Source organism: Schistocerca nitens, chromosome 3 (genome assembly GCF_023898315.1).
Source record: "Schistocerca nitens isolate TAMUIC-IGC-003100 chromosome 3, iqSchNite1.1, whole genome shotgun sequence".
Lineage (NCBI taxonomy): Eukaryota > Metazoa > Arthropoda > Insecta > Orthoptera > Acrididae > Schistocerca > Schistocerca nitens.
In genome coordinates, this window is record NC_064616.1 from 261,590,401 (window position 1) to 261,618,393 (window position 27,993).

Sequence of the window (27,993 nt, forward strand, 5' to 3'; positions counted from 1 at the left end):
GATGGAAGTATAGGAACAAAGAGAGTTGTTTTAACCTTATTATATGTGTGTCTGACAGAACAGACATGACACATATAATAATATATATGCACCTTGATGGTAATGATAACTTTAGTGTGAATGCATACTGTGTCTGAACTCTTGTGGCAGTCAGGTAAAGCTGTAAGCAATGAGGATGATGGATGGTGGATGCTACATATGTAGTGTGCGACAACTTGAGAATTTGTGTTGGAGGGAAGCATATCCAGATAGTCAAAGCAGTTTAAGGTGGCAACTCGCACATAGCTGGAAATCTGGGTTTGAGTTCCGGTCTGGCACAAATCTTCACTTGTTGCCATTGAATTTAATTAAATGCTCGATTGTGGCTGAAATCTGCATTTCTCTCAAATCATGTTTTTTAACAGAAAGTTTAATCAGAGGGATCCTACTGGAGGCATAGGACAAACAATAAATGACACTGATATAAGATAAATATATGAAAACTTAAAAGCAGAAAGTAAGAGTAATGTTTGTAAAATGTATGGATGGAGAGGAAGGGGGAGGAGGGGAAGAGAATATAAGAATTTGGTGAAAAATATGAAAGACAAACAAGTATTTACTATGATGTATTTTGCATCATTAGTCTGGATGTACACTTAAACAGCGAAATCATTAATTATTTTAGTAATACATTTCACAATTGTGTACATGTCATTACATCAGTGTTATTCAGTATTTGTTTCAAAACACTGCAAATAAAATTAAGCAGATTAAATAGCCTTGAGTATCATATAGCCTCTTCTGTTACTCTTAGGCTAAGACAAGAATCACAGAACACCAGAAAAATATCCAGCAAAATTTAGTTTTGATTCAGACATGTTTTTGTGATACTAGGATACTCTTAGTTACTCTCTTATAGATCTTACCACTACATTTTGTTCATGAGCTCTGTCGAGCTTTTCTGTCATTTCTCACGTTCTAGTAATGAGAACTATTACTTCAATGAGTAAATGTATTATATGCATAGTATCTATGTACAGAAGTTTTCAATTTAGAGTGGCAGAGGTCCAGAATTTCATTTTAGAATTAGTATAACTAAAATACAAATGGCAGTCATATGTTTAAATACTGGCAGTGAAAATATGCCTTCTAGTCCACACTGTATAAAGAAATGGACTTGCACAACATTATGACAGCATTAGTCTGCTATTTTATCAAGTCATTTGGATTCTTTAGCTCACAATGAAACTGTGAACCAATGCCATATCATGAAAATAAACCGAAATTGGTTCATTTACAAAAGTATAAATGCACCCAACTTTCACTTGACAGTAACATTTAACTGCAAATCCCTTCACCATAAAGACAACTACTGTGTCAAGTTACCAGGCAGTTCCATTTAAACACAGTGGTGTAGCAAAGCACATACAATGAACAATCAAAATCAACATTTTTATTACTTTTTAAATAGTGTATCTCGGGGAAAAGAATCTGCACAAAAATCTAGGGAAGGTAAATGGAATATCTAGTATTGTGTTGCATAACACTAGTGTCATCTGCAAAATTCTTATTTTTAAGGGATGTTACAGCAGTTTTATTACATTCCTTCTTAGATATGAATGTATAACTAAATAAGGTTTGCCAATCTGTTTAAGATTATGTCATTATTTGCAGATTTATTGTGCCCTGTTATTTATGATAATCGTATGAAAATAATTACCATTTTTATATTGGCTTTGCTAACCCTCTGCATGTCTGTATCTCCAAGCTAACTGTAAAATCCTGTACACAATCAGAAAAATGCTTCTATAAAAACACATCTCTCTCTCTCTCTCTCTCTCTCTCTCTCTCTCTCTTTCTTTTGTTAAAAGTGTGGGCATACACACACACACACACACACACATTATGTCACATCATTATTTTTAATGTTTTGTAACATTTCTTGATGTTATTCTCCAAGTCTCATTTTTAAATTAAAAATCAACTTTATGACACTGTGCTGCACAATAATATCTGAGATTGTGTTCAATGAACTGCAATGTAGATGTTAGATATATGACATGACAAGAAAGATTTCCACTTGTCTATGTTCAGACAGTGGGAGATTCCTGTATAAATAAATAAAATGACTGTAATTTTGAATAGTAACCTTTGTCCTCTATGCACAAAAATGACTTTCATGCACAGAAATTGATTTTAAATCAAGGTAAATATTTATATCAATAACTTTCAATAACTTCTTTTGACCTACTTCTGTTACAAAACGTAGGTCTATTGCTGTCTTCAGACCTTTGTCACTTGAAACGGGGGACGGAGAGGGACGCAACAAACAATGAGCCAAAATATTTTTCTTTGATTGGCACTTTCACAGTAATCTTAAATAAATGCAACAAGTCTCACTTTTATGTTATGAATCAAATTTAAGATGAAACAATGTGATTGTGACCTATTCATGTTTTTGTGCTGTGCTTAAATAGGTGCATAGTTCCATAACACTACAGAAAAGTGTTAGTTGACAATGGATAATCATAAAAAAACAGCTTTTAATAAATGGATTTGTGAACAACAACAACAACAGATATTATAGCTTGATACAAAAATTCTGATAATGGATCACATTTACAGTACCAGTGCAAGAAGATTGTGGGATATCTGCCTGCAAACATTTGACACAGGATTTGCCAATGTCCCTGTTGACATGATCCAGAGAACTTTATGAGAGTAAGTTTGCCAACAGTACACTTTCCCTCCAGTGTTATAGCTCTTTTACTACAAATTTTTGTTACTAGCCATAGGAAGAGAAAATATGGTAATATTAGAAGAATTTTGATGTCCATACTGTTTTCAGTGTGAATTTCCAGCTACCAATAACTATAAAAGCAGAAACAAGTAACATTTGTTAAAGAAAATTATCTAAAAAAATCTCTCTTACACGCACGCGCACGCACGCACGCACGCACACACACACACACACACACACACACACACTCACACTCACACACCATCACTGTCATCCTAGAGGAAAGCACAGTTTGTCCATCACGCTCTAAAAGTGACTACATCTATCATGATTCAACATGCACATGATGTCAATAGCTGTGGCAATAACAAGAATTTATAGTAAAATTCCAATCTTCTGCAGTGATAAATATATGTCTTGGCATTAACAGTCTCTATTTTCATCAGCACTCACTGTTATCACCAAGACATATAAAATATATATTTTGATGAAAGTCCCTATTTTACAGCTCAACTGCTGTGGCTATATGCAGTGTTAGTGTAAGGGCCACTATATATGGAACTTCCTGTGGCAGAAACATCTTTCCTGTGACGCCGCCGTGCAAGCAGTATAAGGATAGCAGCAATTACTGCAAGCATCAAAATAAGGCCTGCAACTGCTATACCAATGGCAAAATGCTTTTGAGAAATACATATGCTGTTTGGGTCTTCTTCCTGCTGAAAAAATACAAAATAAAATCTCAATACTTCCACTTTCATTAAAGCAAGCTATACTGTATTCTATGGAATCTATAGAGGGCTTTCATATTTTATTAATCTCATGATTTCTCATATTCTTTAAACAGACATTTTTGATGTAATGACTAAAGAACAACAGACACTAATAAAAGTAATAAATGAAATAAATAACATAATGATTATGACAAAACTATTTAATCAATTGCTTTATATAAGCATAGTTACGAAACAGCAGCACAGAGGAATCACAAAATAGTAGGTTAATAGTGTGTTAAGGGATAAACACATTTTTTTTTAATATTTAGTAATATCATTTGAATATTTAGAATACTAACACTGGATGCATGTGAGGAAATGAAGTTACTGAGGGACTGGGATGGGGCATTGGAGAACCAATTGTGCTATCTGTGGATTCAACTAATTTAAGTGAAAGAGTGACCTCTGTTTTAAATCATGGAAGAACATGGGCTCTTCTAATAGCTTTAATACATCCACACCTGTTGTAATTCTTATACATGGGAAGACTGCAGCTGTACAATCAAAGAAACAAAACTGTTTGCATGTTTTGATAAGGTTGGGTATCTTCAGTTGTGTATACAATTTTAACACTTACTTTTATCTGTTTGAAACACTGAGATGCTTTTGCCTCAAATTAACAAATACAAGAAAATCTGTACTGTTACTTGACAGCCAGCAGGCAGCATTTAAAGTTTTGGAACTCTAGTGAAGTTGGTAAGATTCAGTATCCCCTCCATGCTATATTATTTTTACATTGTATTGTTCATGGATGTATTGCAAGCATAATATGGTATAGTCAAGTTATTCCGAATGGATAAAACACTGGACCACAGACAGGTATATTGCAAACAGTCATTTACTGCCAGGATGTCTCACCATACACAGACCACAAGAGGTAGGATACTGGCACTCATCCATTATGATGGTTTCAGTGTGGATGAAGTGGCAGCCAGTTGCGGTGTTCAACCTTCTGTGCGTAGAAGTGGATGAAGTGGTGGCCGGCTTTGAGGGTCAAGCTTAGAAAAGATGTTGATGCCTCAGCAACACAATGTGTTAATTGACAGCTGGATGGAACATCCATTTTTAAGTACCCTCCAATTCAAGAATGAGACCTGTTTCCCTGGATGCTCATAAACAGTTTACAACTGCTTATGAGATACTGGTCTTACAGCCCATAGGGCTGCTACTAAAGAGGCCCTCTCTGATGATCACAAGCTTTATAGACTTGCCTTCGCTGAACTGAATGTAGACTGTGACTGGTACAACATCATCTTTTCAAATGAGGCAATATTTAGCTCAGTGAATGAAAGTCCTCTGATGGTATACAGACCACAGTGGTGTGGTGTGGCATTTGTGTGATGGTAGCATCATTCTCCCATGCTGGGGGTAGGTGTCATCAGATGGGCCAGGGATACTTCATCAAATTTATGTTCACCTCACCACAAATCAGTCTGTGTGCTTCGTGAAACATACTGTGGTGCTGAGTGTAAGGATGTGCTATCCTAATGGAGTGATCCAGTTCCAGCATCACTCACCAGTTCACACAAGATGAATCCTGCAGCTATGGTTTTCACAACAGACTGATGTTGACCTGATTGACTGGTCTGTTCAAGCATCACATGAATTTACACTGGCTGACACTGGTGCCACGCACACCTGATCAGCTGTAGGACCTAATGTTGGATACATTGGAGAGTCTCACGGATGTGAGACATAAATCCAGAGCCGAACCATCTCTGTGCCTTGTTGGATAGGTAACTGATGCCATTGGTGAGTTGACTTCATACTAGCCTCACCCCTGATGTGAAACTTTCCTTGTCTCACATTACACCAACTTACATTCCAACATTTGATACAACTGTATGGCTGTTAATTAGAAATCTATGTGAAGTAATTGTATTTTAAGTTTTATCTATTGGATTTGTGCTTCTTAATACTCAATGCATGTAAATTTGAATAAAGCAAAAACAAGCCAGTCTGAATGGTAATATAAATGAATCCTAATATGAGACAATCAGAGAAAACATTATCAGCGAATATAAGAGCAGGCAAACTCTGAAACAGTAATATTGTCATCCTTACTGCCTCTCTAACATTTTCTGCAATTGTTGTGCAACTCTTTTTCAAGTTAATATTCTTCAGGAGCACAAGAATAGCACTCCATGCACTGTGCCCATTTCTCTATGTTAGTCTTCAGAGAAATGAGCACTGCAGAATGTGCAATCAGTTTTTCCTTCAGATTGCACATCTGAAGCATTGCCCTCAATTAAATCTGTACCAGACTTTGAGTGACTGGTAGATTATGTATCCTATGTTTTTATCTTTTCGTTTTTCAAGGAAAAACTTCAACATGTCACCTTTAATTCCGCTACAGCTTTCTTCTCTCTAAATTGTTTCAAATGTTCCCCATATGCCTGTATGGAGATTATGTTAGTTACTTAGAAGATTCAAAACATCCTGATTTTGCTAGAGCTGATGGCTCTTGATGGGGCTCGTTGATGTCAGGAACTGGCCTGACACCATTTCGATTCACATTTACTCCATTGTTTGTATCTTGCATGTCAAACTCCTAGTGTATTGCAAAGTCACTGTCTCGAAGTATATGCCTGTTACATGGGAAGAGTCCCATTTTCCAGAGGCCATTTATAACATTTATTGTTACTGCTCTCAAATAGGTTGTTCTACGTAACTTCGTAATCAAAAATGATGTCTGCGTTATTTGCCCATCAGGTTTCGATTTCTTGGGTATAATGTGTTTTAAATGGTCCCATGAAGTCTATGTGACTGGGTTTTGTTCTTGCATTGTCTATCACAAAAATGTGATATGATAATACTATGAAAAGGATCAACTGCTACTCGCCATATAGTGGAGATGTGGAGCCGCAGACAGGCACTTCAAAAAGACTGCTAAAAAAGTGACTTTTCAGCCAAAAGGCCTTCTTCTAAAGTGGACAACACACACACACACACACACACACACACACACACACACACACACGTTCTTGCAAGCACAACACACACACACACACACACACACACATGACAACTGTCTCTGGCCATTGAGTGTCAGCAGCTAGACACATTGGTCTGGTGTGTGTGAGTTTTGCTTGCGTGAATTTGTGTGTGTGTGTGTGTGTGTGTGTGTGTGTGTTTTTTTTTTTTTTTTTTTTGTCTGCTTCAGAAGACTTTTTGGCCAAAAGCTCACTTGTTTAGCAGTCTTTTTGAAGTGCCTGTCTGCGACTCAACATCTCCACTATGTGGCACATAGCAATCTATCCTTTTCATAACTCTTTCATTATTCCATTCTGGATTTTACAGTGTACTATGATGCCAGCCAAGTATTAGCACAACAGAATCACCACCAGATGGATTCACAAAGTTTACAAAATTAATTATGAAACCACTTAGTAAAACTATGAGTCCCTTCTTTTTGTCAACTTGTCCCATATACCTATTTTCCATGCGAACAGTTTTGTTTTGTCAACTGTACATTTCTTTTCAGGTTATACACTAAGAACTAAGCTTGGGACTGACATTAAGACTAACTACAGAACTTGCAACAGATATGGAAAATCACAAATGCTGTTCTATATGCATTAATACTGTGATATCTGTAACAATAAATATCATAGACACATTATGTCTGTGTTATTAATGAAAACATTTCATCCATTGCAATGGAGATTTCTTCATAATCATTAAAACAAAGAGGTAAGGTATAATATTGGTCCAAACAAAAGTACATGATTTGATTCTGTCATATTTTTATCCATATATTTAACTAAAGATCATGATTTCTGTCATCATAGGGGGATTTTAAAGCAAATTGTAAACCTTTGTTAGTGATAAGCACATTCACTTTATATGTGATGTCTACAAATTCTGGGGAATTATATTGCCTCGTCTTACATAAAACAAACTTAATAACTAGGATTTGGAGTGGTGTGCATGTAGTTTTTGATTCTGCAGCTTTATGTCTCAACTGGTTTCTGATAACAGGGATGTTAATTAATGTATGCTAGGAGCATGGAATTTAAAAATTACAGAACCAAAATTTTCTTTCCCAGAACCCAAATTCAACGAATATGTAAGGGCAATCCTCATTGCTGCATATTTCATAAAGTAAAACTTTGAATATGTTCTTGGAACATTATCATACAATCTGTGAATTTATTTTGGATTTAGATGTTACATATTTTAGTAAACTTAACAATAATTTGAATTAAAATCCTAAACCCTGGCAATCAATTTTGGTAAAGAAAGGCAGGTGGAGCAATACAATTCCCCTACCTTTGCGTGTGTATTTCGTAATAATCAATGTAACTATTATGCAACATACCTTCTCTCTTGACACATCATCAAAACTGTCCATTTTGCTTATATCAGTGGCTTCATTAACATAAAGACCACTGTATACTTCAATGGTAGCTGGAGTACCAGTCTCTGCATCCTTTGGCTTGGCTGCACGGCGCCTGCGGGAGCCTCTACGCCCACAAAGTGGTGGCTAGATAAATAATAAAGGTAATGTTATATAATTTTATGTTTGCATTATTTCTGTATACACAGTTTTATTTATGAGTAATTGTTTTGGGCATTTGTGACATATAGTTCAAAATGAGCTACTGCTGCAACAAATTCTGAAGCCTCATTTGGAATGCATTGCAAACATACACTGAAAAGCCAAACAAACTGGTACACCTGGCTAATATTGCGTAGGGCCCCCACAAGCACACTGGAGTGCCATAACACGATGTGGAATGCACTCGACTAATGCCTGAAGTAATTCTGGAGGGAACTGACATCATGAATCCTGCAGGGCTGTCCATAAATTTGACGGAGTGGAGATCTCTTCTGAACAGCATATTGCAAGGCATCCCAGATACGCTCAGTAATGTTTTTTTCTGGGGAGTTTGGTGGGCAGCGGAAGTGTTTCCGGAGCCCCTCTGTACCAATTCTGGATGCGCGGAGTGTCGCATTTTCCTGCTGGAATTGCCCAAGTCTGTCGGAATGCACAATGGACATGAATAGATGCAGGTGATCAGACAGGATGCCTACGTACGTGTCACCTGTCAAGAGTCATATCTAGATGTATCAGGGGTCCCATATTATTCCAACTGCACATACCCCACACCATTACAGAGCCTCCACCAGCTTGAGCAGTCCCCTACTGACATGCAGGGTCCATGGATTCATGAGGTTGTCTCAATACTCGTACACATCCATCTGCTCGATATAATTTGTAATGAGACTTGTCTGACCAGGCAACATCATTCCAGTGATCTACAGTCCAATGTGGGTCTGATGGGCCCAGGCAAGGTGTAAAGCTTTGTGTCGTGCAGTTATCAAGGGTACATAAGTGGGCCTTCAGCTCCGAAATCCCATACTGATGATGTTTCGTTAAATGGTTTGCACGCTGACACTTTTTGATGGCCTAGCAGTGAAATCTGCAGCAGTTTAGGGAAGGGCTGTACTTCTGTCATGTTGAATGATTCTCTTCAGTCATCGTTGGTCCCTTTCTTGCAGGATCTTTTTCCGGCTGCAGTGATGTTGGAGATTTGAAGTTTTACTGAATTCCTGATATTCATATTACACTTGTGAAATGGTCGTACGGGAAAATCCCCAAGTCATCGCTACCTTGGATATGCTGTGTCCCATCGCTCGTGCGCCGACTATGGCACCACGTTCAAACTCACTTAAATCTTGATAACCTGCCCTTGTGGCAGCAGTAACTGATCTAACAACTGCACCAGCCACTTGTCTTATACAGGCATTGCTGACTGCAGCGCCGTATTCTGCCTATTTAAGTATCTCTGTATTTGAATATGCATGCCTATACCAGTTTCTTTGGTGCTTCAGTGTATATATAGAATGAAAAGTTTTTAAAGCTGTAGTTTGCAGACTGTAAAGAATCATATGTTTGACTGAGATGAATAACAGCTGATGAAGAGTCTTTGGAAATCCACAAAAAATTGCAAAATAAGTTTTCAAGTAACCCATTTATCACTAGTCAACATGCCTACAGACTGTGAATATAGATTCCTTTGACAACAGATCTTGCTCCACATGGATATCTTTTAGCAAGTGTCAGATATTCACTATGCCATGGTATCTAATTAAAAAACTGGGACAAGGGTTGTTAGTGATTTTGGCTGTCTCTAAAATGAGACCCTAAATCCCTAAGGTATCTTAACACCATATTGTCACTAGCTTTAAAACCGATTAATTACACTGCACATGCTATCACAAATCATTCTCCCAGTATTCTATACTTCCACATTTTCCCTGCAGGGTGCTGTGTGTTATGACTTAAGTTGTCCCTCCAGATATTGTTCACAACACTATGGGTACTATGTGTTGTGCACAGAAGCAGTGCTTGTTTTATTGGGAGATACTTGACCATACAACCAAATCTCCCTTTAGTCTTGAACACATTAATATTGGTTGAATATTTAGTAGTAATTTTGTTTTCAGGATGAACATTTCGCTTAAGCAGTTCATGAATACCTTCTTTACAGCTTGATTGTGCTGTATCATTAACACAACACACAAACCGGTTTTCTTGCTGCTGTACATTCACATTTACACTTCACAGTGAAGTCACCAACTACTAATTTTACAACTAGCAACTAATCATGAGGAATGAGATTTTATGTTACATCCATTCTGATTACTGAACACCACCTAGCTCAATGCTTTTTATGCTAGTGAAGTAGTGAAGTTCCAGAAAATGCCTAGAAAATCTGTTGGATTATCTAAAGTGTTTGATACCACTTTGACAGCTCAACCAAATTCTTATCTTTCAACCTAATCTAGACCACAGGCTAGAGATCAGCATGTTACAATATTTAAGATTTCCTATTCACATTCATTGGCTTTGCCAATTCACAACCAAACATCACCTTGCAAACTAACCTAGGCTTCATACTACACTACAGATCAGCCTGACACCCAAATCTCCATTTCAAAAATTAATATCAGTGCAAAAGAAATACTGTCCATGTTATGTTCTTCATCTATTTGCACACATGACATCACATGCAACATCAACATTATGTTACATGGACAAAGCCCCCATCCACTATTGGTAGCTTAAGTTGATCCAATCTGTTGGTATCTTACAAACACATATCTGAATACTTATGGATATTGTTCAGAATTTTGTTTGTCAGTGATTCAAAGCTTTAATGACTGCGCCATCTATTGCCCTGCCTGAACACATCATGGACAGAGTTTGTTTGAATATTCCATGGGTATGCAAGAAAAAATTGTTATTACACAAATAGAGAAAAATCATCTATATTTTTCAAATAATTAAATAAATACTTTAGAAATTCTCTTTATGTTGTTGTCATTATTGTGTTCTTCAATCCAAAGACTGATTTGATGCAGCTCTTCATGTGGTAGATAAGCGTTGGTCTCAGTCTACAGTTTTTATCCCCCACACTTCTTTCCATTACCAAACTGACATTTCCTTGATGTCTCAGGATGTGTCCTGTCAACAGAGCCCTTCGTTTAGTCAACTTGTCCCATAAATGTGTTTTCTCCCCAATTCATTTCACCACCTCTTCATCAGTTATCCAATTTACCCATCTAATCCTCAGCATTGTTCTGTAGTGCCACGTTCCAAAAACTTATATTCTCTTCTTGTCTGAACTGTTTATCATCTTTGCTTCACTTCCATACAAGGTGACACTCTACACATGTGCCTTCATAAAAGACTTCTTAACACTTAGCTTTACATTTGCTGTTAATGAATGTCTCTTTTTCAGAACTAATTTATTTGCTTTTCTCAATCTGCATATTATATCCTTTTACCACAGTCATTTTTTAACTACCCAAATAACAAAATTCATCTGCTAATTCTAGGGTGTCATTTCCTTATCTAATTCTTTCTTTGCATATAATGTGTATTTTTTTCAACCTAAACACTATTTTGTTTCCTCTCTGAAACATAAATTTTTTGTTAATTTGACAAAATTTGTAACCAGGCATAGTGTGTAATAATAATTTACTGCCAGCCATGATTTGTGTCTGGTGCAGTTAATTGTTTTTTTATTTATTTATTTATTTTTTTACATAATTTGAAATTACAATTCCAGAAGACCTTGAGAATTTATGTGGCCAAAATTCAAAAGGGAAGTGAGTATATTCAAAGGGTCACAAGTATAATGCTAGTGTACTAGGATCACAACTATAATGCTAGTGTACTAGGATCACAAGTATAATGCTAGTGTACTTTCACAGTCAGAAATCGTATGTGAGAAATGGTCAAAAACAGTGTAATTTAGAGTGGAAATGAATAGCACATTATTTGAATTAATTGGTAATATCTACCACCCTTACTCATAGTGCTGCATTACTTCAGCCATCATTATAAAGAAATCAGTTCACCTACATGTATTTGCCTCTTTATCTTAAATTTATTACATTTTTGAAAAGTAAAAAGGTAATTCAGGAATTTAGAGGGCTTCAGAAGTGAATACTGCTATTTTCTTCTCATTATTCCAGTGGGCATTTCATAATGCCTTTTACTGGATTTGCTATTTCCTGTCAGAAAAGTTACAGTTTCTATTAACTGATGGGAAATCATAAAGTGAAACAGAAGTAATATCTAGATCCACTGCTGTTTTAATCTATATAAACAATTTAGGAGATCATCTGAGCAACACTTAGATTGTCTGCAGATGATGCTGTCATTTATCGCCTAGTAAACTCGACACAAGGGCAATATGAATTATAAAATGAGCTTTATGAATTATAAAATGATTTAAAGAAGATAAATGTGTCATGTGAACAGTGACAATTGACCCTGAACAATACAAAGGTGAAGTTTTCCACATGAGTATTTAAAAACAAAGTCATTAAATTTTGGTTACATGACAAATCATACAAATGAAAGGCTGTTGATTCAGCTAATTATCTGGGGACTACAATTACAAACAACTCAAACTGGAAACCTCACATAGAAAATGTTTGGGGAAGGTTAACCAAAGATGGTATTTTTATTGGCATAACACTTAGAAGATACAAAGACTATATAGACTATGCTTGCCCACCCTCTTCTGGAGTATTGCTGCATGGAATGTGGTCCTTACTGGATAGGATTAAAAAAGGGCACCAAAATAGTTCAAAGAAGGGCTGCTCATTTTGTATTATCATAAAACAGGGGAGACAGTTTCACAGATATGATAGCTGAGTTGTGGTTTGTGGTGGCAATCATTAAAACAAAATTATTTTTCTTTATAGTGAAATCTGTTCACGATATTTCAACCACCAACTTGTTCCTCCAAATGCAAAAAATTTTTTGTTTACTCCCACCTACATAGGGAGAAATGATGTCATGATAAAATAAGAGTAATCGGAGTTCACACAGAAAGATTTAAGTGTTCATTTGTTCCACGTTCTATTCAAGAGTGGAACAGCCGAGAAATAGTTCTGTGAACCCTCTGCCAAGTGCTTAAGTGTGAATTACAGTATAGTGATGTAGGTGTAGATGTAAATGTAGACTACAAACCTACAAATAATAATAGTAAATTATAAAAGCATAACCTTACCAGATCATTGCAGCCACCACCAGCTTTTATGCAAAGTTGAACATTGCATTGGTAGTACACTGATGCTGTGTATGGAAACTTGTGGGCTTGGAAATGTACAGATGCAGTAGTTTTGCTTCCATTGTATTCAAACTCTCCCATAATTTCGCCATCTACTGGGCACCTAAAAGAAAATATTTTGTTAAGACTGACATCTATTGTTATTACAATAGCCTAAAAGTAATTTTATTGTGGTAATGGAATACCTAAGTACTGCTGATTTACGTACATGCTGATTACACATGTAAAATATATTATAACTAAACCAATCACTATATACAGTCACTATGAACCTTAGGTTACTAAAATACACTCAAGTTTCTACAAAACGTTTTATAGATTACACTTTTATAGGTACACCACTGAAGAGTGGGTTACATGAAAAAAAAAGTAGTAAAGATTATTACTGAACACTTCTAATCTGATAGAAAGCAATCTCTAATAAGAGTGGAATTAAAGCAGACGTTTGCTGAAGAGCCATGAAGGTACATTTGTTTTGCCAGAATAAGAACATCACACAGATACCCAACAAACTTCAGTCAGACAATTGATTAGTTGCAGGGTATGCATCCAGATTATTATGAATTCATGTACCAGTTGTAGCACTTCCATCTGCTTTTGTTTCCTTTGGTTGTTGTCCATTGTGTTGATGTACTGGCTGAAAAATGGGGTGTGGAAGTTGTTATAACTTCAAGTTGAACCAATATATTTCAAGGACAACGCAATACATGACCGTCATAGATCAAGTAAACAGAGTAAGCTGTGTGTCACTTTAACAGTCAAATCATAACTGAGTCCGAGTCTAGCGGCCGCTGGCTGGCTGGCCGCTTAGGTGGCGCTGCTGCTGCATGGCTGGCAGGTAGTGCCGCATGTAGAGGATGCGCGTAACTGCGCGGCGGCACTTTGAAAGATCGGCGAGTCACAACAGAAGTCAAACACTGACTACTTTTGATGATGTAGCTGACAGATGTTTAGCTGCATTTCACTGTCTTTTACTTTCACTTTTCACAGCCTCTCATATACACATTTAATATGGCTAGTGCAGTCGTTTAACTTTCCATAAGGCTCATTAATAGTTAGCAGGCAAAGATCCACTTACAGCTACAAGAGTTTATTGTTGAACATCTACGAGCAGTAAAAACCTAACCACAAAGTTCACAGTTATTGAAGAATAGAAAGGTACGTATGGAAAGAGACAATGTCATTATTTTTACACACGGCCTATTGGTGTAACAGTTATTTCACTGTTAAGTCGATGCATTGTTGTCGTTCTAACCAACATAGGTTCCTCGTCTGAAACTCGGCCGTGGACTGACTGTCTCATGAGCAAAAATTGGGCCCTTAGATATCATCGCAATAATAGATACTGAAACTTCTCATTGTTCGATGTTCAATTTACAGTTAAAACTTAACTCATTTAATTAACTGAATACATGGAAAAATGGCTTCTCTTTAACAGTTTCTTCTACTACAAGGGTTAAGCCAAATTATTTGTTTAAATCATGATATTAACAAATGCAGTTACATAAACAATACTTTTGACTAAACTGTTAATTACTTCAGAATTAATGAAGGGCTGGTTTTGCTAACATGTTTTCGACTAGAGCCAAATAGATACTTTAAGAATACTAGTGGTTCGTCTTCCAAATGTTTATAACTAGTACAGAATTTATACATCAACAATAGAATTTATGTTACAAAACAATTACCGATTTCACCATATAACAAAAGATACTAACTAGGAATAGTCCAAATAAATTAGAAAATCAATTACATACATAAAACTAAGCACAAAATCAGATCTGTTGTTATATTCTTTAAAATTAAGGGCCAATCTTTCTTTTTTATGAAAATGCAGATTATATTCACATATGTTAATGATAATTAGTTAAAAGTGAAAAAATTAATTCTACGGAGGCAGATGGCAAAACAAGAGGGGAAGTAAAATTATCCCAGCTTGCTTCATCACACAGTCTTTTCCTTGGAGCCATTTAGCCACGGAACATAAAAGTTTTCTTGATGTAGTACCTCATAATATCGTACAATATCTGTCACCAGTGGTTCAGCCAGAACTGCAGTGGCCTTCTTTTTGCCTTGAGTAGATTCGGAGGAAGGCCACTGCAGCTGTGGTCAAAATACAATTTCTGATCAGTGACAGTGATTTTATAACATGACACAGCACTGTGGCCAGAAGCCTCTTACAACAATTGCTCTGTCCATGGAAGTCTACGTTTTTACATCTACCCATTGTTTGATTGTCCTTTTATGATATGCACAGCGGATATGATTTGAAGATAACTGGTTCACGGATTGTATATGCATGTTAATTTATGTATCAACTGTTGAACACTTCCACTGTACAGTGCATGGCTTGTTTTGCCATTTCATTGTTTGCATTTTATCCAGGAATCCCACTATCATATTAATATTACTATAACGTGTATAAAACTATGTGTATTAAAGGAGCATTTATCTTTTGCATGCTGTGTCCATTGTGACTCATCGTGAAATATGCTGTTAAATATAAACCCATTTAGCTCACTACATATTAGTGTAAATGAACTGAAGGAAGGAATGGCACTTTTGTTTCATGAATTATCAATAAAGTAATGTGTCAATATATATTTCAAATGAATATTTTCTCAGAAATACATGACAATTTCTCACAAAATAAAAGAAGAAAACCAGGCACACAACAAGTGTCCATATTTATTTCAATTGATATTTGAAACTCATGTTATGTGGGAAAAAAGAGCACTTACCCATCAGAATTTATGAGTTTCTGCTCTCCCCATCCAAGACCATCTCGTACAAGACAATCTGATACCCGTAAACCATAAGTATTTTGTTCATCTATTGAAATTACAAGAGTTAAAGGGTCTCCAATCTTGACATTTTCTGCAACTTCTTTCAAGGCTGGATCGCCATAAAATATTTTCATTGTGCAGCCTGGCATAGGTGCCACTGCTTTCAGTGGAGTTGCATCAACCATGCTGTCAACATAAAAAAATTATTTTAACAGTAGTGTATACAAAATAAAAAGAAATTTCTCTGTATGGCACTGATTATGTGAATTTTGTAAATCAGCTGTGTGTTTACATTTCATCACTGACTCAGTTTTTAACTGCAGCCTGATCTCAAGACAACACATTTACCAGTTGCCTCAATTAACTCTATGTTTTATGCTCCCCACCATATAGGGCACTTATAAATAAGTAAAGTAGGCTTCTGTTTTTCAGTGAGACATTTTCTTTTAATAATCCATACAATAGTTTCTAGTGCTTCATATAGTAGGTCAAAACCTAAGAAACAGAACATAGTCAAAATTAAATTCATGCTAAAAATGCTACATACCTCACATTCATATTATTGGAGATAAGTTTATCCTTCGTTTGATAGCGACATCGAATGTGAAATCCTCGACCTTGATTAGTCACCAGTTTCAGATGTGGTTGTATAACAATAGTATTGAAGTATTCAATACCACCATCACCCTGAAATGACATACAAAATTTGCGTTATAGACAATTTTCATGATGAATAGAAAAATAAAAATGACTTTCTGCAGTGATTTCAAATTAAAAACTAGGTATTTCCCATTTTACATTCACTGGTCATTGTGAGAGGACTCATTTTCCCAATTCATTTATTCATATGAATGAAATTACATTAAACTAACTGACCACATTTGTCATATGTAAGAGTAACGGGTACTACTCCACAATTCTCATTGTAGTGCCATACCACCTGCCAGCAAATGTTCCACTCCAATTTACTTCTGCCTTGTCTCCATTTACCTTAGCACTTCCTACTGGCTGTTTTCTTGTGATAGTTTCCCAGCATGTGCATATTACTGATTTTATTCCATGCACCATATTGTAAACAGTTCTCTTCTACGTGGTTTATTTATTAGTCTCCTTTCTGTAGCACCCTAAAGTGCAGCTTATTCCAACTCACGTATGGGTAAGTTTCAGTATTGGTTATGCATTTTAATTTAAATATGCATTTGTTTCTCAACGTTCTCCTGCAGACATTCAATTTTTAACTGTTTCCTACCATTTCTGCTGATTTCCATTTCTAGGCAATAATTGCAACATTATTGTTATTTACTTTTCACATACTGCCATACTGTAACATTTTTCTAGACTGCTACTCAGAAAATAGAGGAGGCACTGAACAGCTGATATGACACACAGTAGTATCTGTCATACTGTGTATAAGGCCCACGTGCAAGATCTTCCCTGTTCATTCACTACCACTTTATACTCCAGCCCTGTAACTTGCATTTCTTACCTCATCAAAGGCTGAACCACATGCAAATGGAGATACATTATGCAGCACGTTTGGGAATCCCCATTACAAACTTCTGGGACTTGTAGAGGGTACTGGGTAGATAATATTTTGAATTGGAACTCTTGTCCGGAAGCATACAGTTTCCATACTACATTGGTGACACAACCACTTTTCCATGCTACATTGGTGACACAACCACTTTTACAAGTAAGTTTTTATGAGCTACTCAGTACATTGCTTGTTCTACTCATTAATAACCACAGAAACAAAAAGGAAACTTAATCAGTTTTCAGAAACACTGTTGTTTACAGTATGGCCTCTTCCAATTCAGTTGTGCCACATCTCCTTGGAGCACCACAGTCATGCCTGCTGGTGCTGAAGTTAGCCCTTTCTTGAAGCCGTAGTGTAATTATTGTGGTGAAAAGGGTATGTGATGGAGTTGAACATTTTGGATAATGGTCTTGATAAAGGTGACAAACAGCTCTGCGATTACTGTGAGCTTCACGATACAAAAGGATTATGTCAGTGTGTTCTTCAACATGTACTCTACCATGTTGCTCTAACACTCACAGACATGTGAATGAAGCTTGAACTAGGTCAGAGAGGTAGGACAGATGTCAAATGTCATCAGCCAATCTGATGTAAGTACCCCCCCCCCCCCCCATAACAACCCTGCTGCATATGTACCTAGCAAACATGTTTACAAATGGCTGTAGCACAGAAACGGTACGTTTCTGGGCAAGCGTTCCAATTAAGAATATTGTCTCCTCAGTCCCCTCTACAAGCCCCAGAAATTTTGTAACAGGAATATCTGAACACCCTGTACATCAACTTTTCTGTAAACACTGCATAGCATTCTATGTTGGTATGACCACTCACAAATTATCCATCAACAGCCACCATCAAACAGTTGCTGAGTATGATGCACAGCTCAGTGTAGTTGACTGCACCAAGTACTTCACAACTTGTCCCATTTATATTACCATGCAACAGCTGTTCTTCTGATTTGTGCATGTGGAAATTCTCCTTGTAACACATGCTTCATCCTGGGAGGGGGGGGGGGGGACCTTGGTCTAAAACTTAGCTAGTTCCTGTCCCCTGCTTGTCCTTCCATACCTTTCTTCTGTTCTGTTCCAACACCAAGCTCTTATTCACTGTTGTTATTTTCTCTTTCATTCCATCCCATCTCCCTTCTTGGAACTTTTTCGTGTCTTCTATAACGTTTTCCAACTGTGAATACTTCCTCAGTATTCTATTTCTTTTTTCACCTCTGTGTTCCTCTCGGCTTGCCTCTCCCCTAACCTTCATTTGTATGAATCTACTTGTACCACCCCAGTAAGATCTTTCCGAAGTACCATCTGTCATGTACCTCACTCTCTGCACTCCACGTCCTGCTCTCAGCCCTCTCCCTCCCACTCCCCTCTGTTCTTTTCCACACTTTCCCAATTAGAGAGCACTACGTTTTGTTTCCTCTGCTCTGACAAAGGACTAAAAGTTAAGTGTTTCCCACTTTTTTGTGCACCTCCACTGCTTACCACCTCCTCTGCTTGGTGAGTCTATCCTGTTATGCATATTTTTTTCCATCCTGGATATTCCATTATTGCATATATTGCTACAGAAGTCTTCAAATCAGGCATCTACCTTATCGTATATTGTTGAGCCACAAATTATCAACAGGCGCTCTTACTTTAAAACCAAGTTTTTTGTTTAATGATAAACAAATATCACCATTTAAATATTCCTTGCAAAAAATGTCAGCGCAGACTGTTAATTGCATTTATAACTCCAATTTTAACTGTTTTTGCATGCTTAATTATATTGAGCAGCATCACAAGTATCAGTATATCACAGCTTCTTTGAAATAATTTAAAAAATTACAAGAGTGAAAGTTTTGATAATTTAACAGTCTTACAATACTTCTTCCACATACTATTAATAAAATATACTAGGTGTGGCAAGTGCATTGCAAAGCGTACTTTGTTATGAGTTGAACTAGATTTTTCTACATTTTCAGGTAAGTAACACATTTGTAGTAAGTAAACTGCGTATTTTGTGAGATGCTTCATACTTGATCTTTTGTTACCATTCAGTTTTCATACTAATATTTTGCTAGTGCATACCTTCTTTTTGTAGTTTATTTTCATTAATATTTTTGTTTGTCACTGTTTATTTTGTTACCTTAGCCATTCCTCACAATTTTGTAAAAACCAAATCTCAAGTAATCTCTTTCATGTAATTCAGTGGTATTTGCACAATTTTCTACTTTGCTTGCCATTGTCTTTTTTAATGGCTTGCTATTATTTCTTAGTTGGCAACAGATTCCATTTCAGTTTTAAGAAATGTAGTTCAGTCATGTGCAACTTCCCTTCCATTTGCAAAGTATGCACATCCTCAGGTTGCTAGGTACAAATTTATGTTTCACATTTGCTCTCAACAGCTATAGCATCAACTAAGTTTCATAAATAACTTTTTTACTTCTATTTGTTTTAGCTTTTATTGCCATAACTCTCCACTTTAAAGTGAAAGAAAAGAAATAATCCTCATTACCCAGTATTATTTAACTTTGGCAGAGTGAATTTACTGTGAAGATGAGTATGTTTCAGCTCTGTGATTGACAGTCTCAAAATCCCTCACACTCATTCTAAGAAAATGTTGCTACCTAAATGCAGGTAACAGAAACTTATTTAATCATAACAAAAATTCTCTGCTAAGTGATCACCAGATGCATGCGATTAGGAAATAATGATATTCTTATTGAATAAATATACGAGTGGCTTATGGTTAAAAAGTAAACTGCATCAGAACACCATTTCTTTAATTTCATCAAATATGATACTTTCCAAATGTGTTGCAATACTGTGTAAAACTTCAGCTAAATTATTATTATTCTTGAACACTGCAGAAACAAAATTTCATCACATTCTTTTTTATGTAGCATTGAAGTTTTTAGGATGTAAGTGTGTATTATTGTTATTTACTATGCAATCGTTGCACAGTGACTGTAGATTCATTCAGAATAAAATGAAAGGACTTCAGATGGTTATCACAACCCCCCTCCTCACACACACACACACACACACACACACACACACACACACACACACACACGCACACACACAACTTTCTGTGATTGTAGCATAATTTTGTGATATATTTGGTAAAAAAAAGTGATCTGATACACATTTCTGTAATAATGTTAAACTTAGTTTAAAATATCTAAATGTGCATTAAGTTCCGTACTATCTAAATCTTACATGAACTGCAGATAACAAAGGTGAAAGTAGCACAAGAAATTAATACAGTTTTGTGCAACGAACAACAGATGAAACATAACAGTGCCAGTGCTCAGTGCCAGTGCAAATAACATGACATAAAGGTAAAAAAATAAAGACTCACAAGTTCAGTACTCATCGTGTTGCAAGAGCGAAGTGGTAGTTTGTAACGGACAGGTGATGGCTGTTGGAGAAATTCAGCCATGCAACTGGAATTCTTCGACAGCCCCCGAGGGTACACCATACCATTGAATGCACCAGTCCTTGTTCGTATTGCCACAAGAATCTCATTGCTATTACACTCTATTCGCACGTCCTGATCAGAGTTCCATTTTGCTGCTCCTGTGAATAGTTGAAAGACATAATTTCATGTACTATGCTCATCTCCTAAATTTGGTTCATCAACATACAGTCCCATTTATTTAGGAAACCTGGACTTTTTAACAGTGGTGATGTCACCCATGAATCTTTCAAACACACTGTTGTAGGAAGTAAAAAGTACTTGTACAAAGTTCTGTCACAGTCTCACATGGTATTTTCAAGCTACAAGGTTACTACACATGCAGTGCTACTCCTGCTGACACATTCTGAAATCACCTAAGAAACAGTTAGTTTAGTACAGCAAAGTGGATTGTATGTCTAGCTACATATGTGTGTCTTTCTGTTTCAGACATTTCCAGATGAGTTACATCACCCTAAAATTCAGAGTTAAGGCAGTTGGTTCCTATCTGTGGGACAGCACTTCAATAAATCTCTGCCCATGGAGACAAAGATTTGACAGTTCATATGAAGTTGAGATTTATGATGCTGGTAATGCTTCCAAACTGTACATGTCCCTGGAGATGGACAAGATACAATGTCTTAATTAATTATGTGCATGTTCTGTGGATCATAATTGTGAACTCTTGCAATGATATGGAATGAGTCATTTTTAAAATTATAATACATCTTTTCAGTGGGAAAAAATTTCTTGCCCAGTTCATCAGCTTTCAGATGCTCCGGTGATGGTGCCAGATTGATATCAACACCCAGCTAGGAGACAAAGTGAAAAACAACATATGCAAGTGAAGTTGTGTCCAAAGTGAGTCCAGACGTAGGGTTTTACATGTTTCTCAAAATTACTCCAGGTGATGGGCAGGGCTATCCATTCTACAATGGCAGAAATGAAGAACAGTGTTCTTTCTCTTAGCATAAATAATGAGAATTCTGGCACAAGGCTGCCATTTATGTTAATTGCAGTAAGCCTAAAACTATGCAAAAGGATGGTTAGTGGTTTTGACACTCTTGATAAGAAAGCAATCATCAAAATTGACCAATTACTCTATTTCACGGAATAGCTCTTTTAATTTGCTATCTTCATTTCCATGTGAGGCACTCAAGATTTCACAAATGTGTTGTACGTATTCAGTTGCCTGTAAGAGACCACAGTCAACTTTTTGAAATACCTTGCTCATTGCAAAGTTAGGGAAAACATTTCTCTAAGTACAAGAAATAAGAACAAGAATTCACTCTTCTATGATGCACAAAGAATCTAGCTGGCCTTAGCTGATGTATCCAGATACTGGCTCTCTTTCAGAACTTCCAGAGTGTACAATATCAGAGTGTAAATATTCTTAAATCTTATTAGTGAATCATGTCTTTCAATGCATCTGGTTTCACACATGAGCAAAAGACCGCTGCTTCTCATATGCTCATCACGAAACTTGGCATCTTTTTCTATTAGAATGTTTGTAGATTGTGACGAACCGTTAATGAAATTTAAGTCTGATGATACTGTGCCACTGTGTGGTTGGTCCCGGCAGAGGTTCGAGTCCTCCCTCGGGCATGGGTGTATGTGTTTGTCCTTAGGATAATTTAGGTTAAATAGTGTGTAAGCTTAGGAACTGATGACCTTAGCAGTTAAGTCCCATAAGATTTCACACACATTTGAACATTTTTGATACTTTGCCAATGCAATTTCGAACTGGCTGAACAGAACAAGCATAAAACAAATCCAGATTAAGACCATGCACACAATGCAGTGTACATGTTTAGCTTGAGGAAAATTTCACAAAGTACAGCTTGCGATTGTCGAAGATATCCACTTATAGCGGACGCCCCATCGTAGCCCTGTCCACACAAATTTGACAAATCAAGTTCGTAACTTTCAAGCTTGTCCCTGATCACTGTCGATAACTCTCGACCTGTTAGGTCATGAACTGCAACAAAGAACATAGCTGTTGTCCTTAAAATGATCTTTCAACATACATTATGTGATCAAAAGTATCCAGACACCCCATAAAACACACGTTTGTCATATTAGCTGCATTGTGCTACCACCTAATGCCAGGTACTCCATATCAGCGACGTTAGTATTCATTAGACATCGTGAGAGAGCAGAATGGGGTGCTCCGCGGAACTCACTGACTTAGAACGTGGTCAGGTGATTGGGTGTGACTTGCGTCATATGTCTGTACGCGAGATCTCCATACTCCTAAACATCCCTAAGTCCACTGTTTCCGATATGATAGTGAAGTGGATACGTGAAGGGACACGTACAGCACAAAAGCTTAAGGCTGACATCGTCTGTTGACTGCCGACAGTTGAAGAGGGTCGTAATGTGTAATGGGCAGGCATCTATCCAGACTAGAGACTCTGTATGGAGGTCCCTCAACCTGAAGACCAACCTGAAGAAATGGGGAATCCTTCCAGTGAGTGCTGACACCTTTTGCGACTGCGGGGCTGAAGAAGATCCAAGCCACGTACTTGTATGCTCCCTCCTGGACAGCCCGAGCACAATACAAGGTGTTTACAAAGGAAATGACAAAGTTATCGTAGCTGCTATTTTTTGGAAATGCTGACTGGACACGGAAATGAATGAATCTATCCAGATCATCACACAGGAATTCCAAACTGCATCAGGATCCACTGCAAGTACTATGACAGTTAGGTGGGAGCTGAGGAAACTTTGATGTCATGGTCGAGCAGCTGTTCGTAAGCCACAAATCACGCCGGTAAATGCCAAACGACGCCTCGCTTGGTGTAAGGAGCGTAAACATTGAACGACTGAACAGTGGAAAAACGTTGTGTGGAGTGACGAATCACGGTACACAATGTGGCGATCCGATGGCAGGGTGTGGGTATGGCGAATTCCTGCTGAATGTCATCGTCATCTGCCAGCGTGTGTAGTGCCAACAGTAAAATTCGGAGGTGGTGGTGGTGTTATGGTGTTGTCGTGTTTTTCATGAAGGGGGCGTGCACCCCTTGTTGTTTTGAGTGGCACTATCACAGCACAGGCCTACATTGATGTTCTAGAAGAGCAATTCGGGGACGGCGATTGCATCTTTCAACACGATCGAGCACCTGTTCATAATGCACGGTCTGTGGCGGAGTGGTTACACAACAATAACATTCCTGTAATTGACTGGTCTGCATAGAGTCCTGACCTGAATACTATAGAACACCTTTGGGATGTTTTGGAACGCCAACCTCGTGCCAGGCCTCTCCTCAGTGCAGCAGTCCGTGAAGAATGGGCTGCCATTCCCCGAGAAACCTTCCAGCACCTGATTAAACATATGCCTGCGAGAGTGGAAGCTGTCATCCAGGCTAAGAGTGGGCCAACACCATACTGAATTCCGGCATTACCGATAGAGGGCGCCACGAACTTGTAAGTCATTTTCAGGCAGGTGTCCGGATACTTTTGATCACATAGTGTAGCGTAGAAATTTGCTCTGTTCCTTATATATTGCAGGTTTTATCTGCAAAAATGGGAAAAAATGTGACCTTTTTATGTCACTGATTATTTTTTCTTGATCGCTTGTTAAGCCCTTGTCAAAGTATTTCATACTGTCGACTCCCATGTCTGTGGGATATTAAGCCTATAAAAAAATCGACGGTTTTTAAAACCTCCGCTCCTCCTCCTCCTCCTCCTCCTCCTCCTCCTCCTCTCTTGGCAGGTCCCCGGACTCGCACACGCATCGTGAACTTTCGCGCGCCGGAGATCGTCGCCCTCGGTTTAGTGTTTGTGCCGTCGTGTCTGTGCATCAGTGTTTTTCGCCGTCTACGCTCCTTCGTTCACATGCGTCGTCTACCTCGTCAGTGTTTGTGCCCAGTGCCGCCGTTTTTCTTGTTGTTTCGTCAAGTGTGAACGGCTTCATGTTTTTTAACTATTGTATCTCCTGTTTTTTAAACCGCCATTCTGTTACTTGTCTGTCTCCCTTTCTTTTTTTTTTATTGTACTGCCTATGGCTGAAGAGCGGAGTACACTGTTCCGCTGCCAGCCCACCTTTGTATGGGGTGTTCAAATTACAATAAAGAGAAAAAAAAAAAAAAAAAACCTCCGCTTGACTAATATGAAACGGAGAATCTTAAAATCTATACAATGGGAATCATACAGCCAACCAGTTGCACGCCAAAAGTTTATTCAAACCTTCATCTAGGTCCATATAAATGCTGTGGCATAGCCATAAGGCATAATCAAGAGAAAATGATCGAAAATTACCAGTTGTCCTGGGAGCTTTTCGCAAGTATTACAGGACAGTAAACAATCCAAGCTTTTTTTCTAAATTCGTTGTTGATGACTAAATAAAGATGTTGAGGGAACGCTAACGTTGGACAGACTATTGACGCACCGCGAAAGGCTTCCCGCCCGTTAATAAAAGCAACTGGTAACTATCTGAGACATTTCAATTAACATAATCTGCAACAGATACAGAATTTGTAACTGACGTTTTCAAATAAGAAAAAACTCCGTGATAAGCGTAGCTCTGAAATCTAAACGATTTCCACACACAGATGTCAGGACGATCGGGAGCCACTTCGGGTTACCTTTACTTGAAATTGTACAAAGCGGCATGATTCATCAGTGTCCATTATAAGTCCTGTGGCAGTAACTGCGTCTTTGGGTTACCGGATTTTTTATGAATTATAGTCACTGTGAATGTCATGTATACATCAAATTATATCACCTGCCTCCGTCGTCCTGAAGTAGACACAACAGTAAGTTCGAGTTTCTTCGCCCTCTGCCTAACGACAAAAGTATGAAGAAGATGAAGTGCTGTTTCTTTAAACACAGGCTGGTAGTACATGGGAAAGAATCACTGACGTAAGCGTTGCGAACATCCGATGATGTCGGAAATGTCAAGGAGCTCAGTAAGTAGAAGTAGGCAGTCTAACGCCGCGCGCCCTTGAAGACGTTATCCCATGTAACCTGGTTGCTGAAAACCTCTTACCCATTGGAGCGAACCTGTAACTGCGCTGAACGGTCATCACGCTCAGAATATTGTTTTCACAGAACTGTTTCTTGGTTCGAGCTGACAGAGATTTCTTGCGCGCACCATTCTGTCGACGTTTTCTGACACCTGTTTACCTTGTGAGATATTTTGCGACGCCAGCTTTGTGGAATAGTTTCTCGTTGTACCGCTCTTGCAAATTTTATATGATAAGTATGTCCCAATGTGAGAGGTTTACTAAAATGTTCATGTAAACATGTTTGCAATTTTTGCAAGTGTTCACTAACATATCGTTTCTCAGCATATACGGCAGGGGTGTCCAACCTGCGGCCCAAGGCATGTATCAGTGCGGCCCAAGACGTGAGCGTCTACCACGCGAAATTTATAAAATTCCGTTTATGCAAAGTTTTGATGAAAGAACATTTTCAATTTGAAAGTCCCGCGACACCTACGCCATACGTCCGACCGTCCCTATCCCTCCCCCCTCTTTTTCTTCCTCAGCGTGTTAGTGTTAAGTATATTATGTGCAGCCAAAATATTTCTCCCCCCCCCCCCCCAACCCCATTGTGGCCAAGGTAAGCTAAAAGGTTTGACACTCCAGGCTTAGAGCACGCGTTACCCATACACTCGATTTTTGAACATCCCCCATTGCATGTAAATATCATAGGGTGGTGGAACGATAACAGTTCATCACATTTCCCAGTTCGCGAGTACACTGACGTGGGTTAATGCGTTTAAACGATCTTCATCAAACTCTGATGGTCTTCCTGAACGTGGAGCGTCTCTAATGTGGAAACACTCTTTCCTAAAACGACAAAACCATTTTCTTGCCGTGCTCTGTCCAATAGCAACATCCCTACACACAGCGCAAATGTTTCTGCCTGTGTCCCCCGCTGTCAACTTCTATTGAGCTCAAAACACGGAATAATGTGTCGGAAATGTTCCAATTTCTCCATTTGACATTATTTTCTAGTGTCAATAACTTCACTCACCATCTCAAACAACAATGAGCTATAACCAAATCATGGCAAACGATAAATAATCCCACATTATGCTACCCGTTATAAATTTCTCCTAACTCTAAGTTTGGTTTCATTTATGGCGCAGATTATACTCAAGTATATCTTATCTGCGCGTTCAAAAATTCAGTGAAAGTCAAGGTCACTTCGATGGTGCGTGCACCTTCAGGGGCACCTTAGACCAAAGCGTCCGTCGGCAGACTTAATATAACGAACAGCCTTAAGAGTGGTACCGAGAGTGAACGTCTATTTCCAATTATATTGACTGACAATGTTTATCAATTTATACGACATGGGAAACAGGATAAAGAAATATGTATGTGCTCAGCGTTCCACAAATAAGTAATGCTTACAGCACGCCAATTGCACTGCAAACCAAAGGCTGCGTTATGCGTGCAATTTGATAGTGCGGGATCTCGTTGGTAGATGTCAGTACAGTTGTATAGGCTCTCTATCGCTATAGCGTTAAACCTGACATCTACCGATGAAATTGCACAACATCCCGTCAGCTGCGCAGAGCAGCCGTGTGACGGCAGCACTATCTGAAACGGAATTGATTGCGGTCACAGTAGCTCTATCGGCGCTTGTTAGCAATATCACAATGTTCACTTGAAGAACATATTCATCCATTATTATCTTGCATCGTCATTGACGACTCTTGTCAATTTTTGGCGGATGTGGACTGATTTCAGTTTGCACCGATAATGTGAAATTCTAAAAAGTTTGCCGCGCGGCCGAAGGCGTCTTGTCACGGTCCGCGCGGCTCCCCCGTCTTGGGTTCGAGTCCTACCTCTTGCATGGGCGTGTGTGTTGTCCATAGCGTAAGTTCATTTAAGTTAGATTAAGTAGTGTGCAAGCTTAGAGACCAATGACCTAAGCAGTTTGGTCCCATAAGAGCTTACCATAAATTTTTCCAAATAAGTTTCTAAGTAATGAAAATGTTGAAATATTTTTTGTATTTATGTCTCAGCCCATCCCCTAGCGGTATGAGTCGGGGATAGGGTGGTGAAATAATAATAAAGAAACAAAATTATTTTTGCACAAGAAAAACTAATGGCTGACAATTTCGACACTAACACACTCCCGGTGTAATTGCTGACATACAGCGGCAGAGATATTTACTGGATTCTGT

The 27,993-nt window shown here is 38.0% G+C and overlaps 1 protein-coding gene across 2 annotated transcripts in view; it reads right to left on the reverse strand.

Moving 5' to 3' along the window:
• Positions 1–592: 592 nt before the first annotated feature.
• Positions 593–27,993, reverse strand: part of LOC126248233 (cuticlin-4) — a 251,274-nt gene continuing 223,873 nt past the window's right edge. For both annotated transcript variants that reach the window (XM_049949061.1, XM_049949062.1), the window contains exons 4-9: positions 20,757–20,974; positions 16,422–16,561; positions 15,830–16,060; positions 13,029–13,191; positions 7,814–7,978; positions 593–3,435 (exon numbers count right to left, since the gene is read on the reverse strand). In XM_049949061.1, the coding sequence (XP_049805018.1) occupies positions 3,229–3,435; positions 7,814–7,978; positions 13,029–13,191; positions 15,830–16,060; positions 16,422–16,561; positions 20,757–20,974 (1,124 nt within the window). In that variant the 3' untranslated portion in view covers positions 593–3,228. The remainder of the gene's footprint in view (positions 3,436–7,813; positions 7,979–13,028; positions 13,192–15,829; positions 16,061–16,421; positions 16,562–20,756; positions 20,975–27,993) is intronic.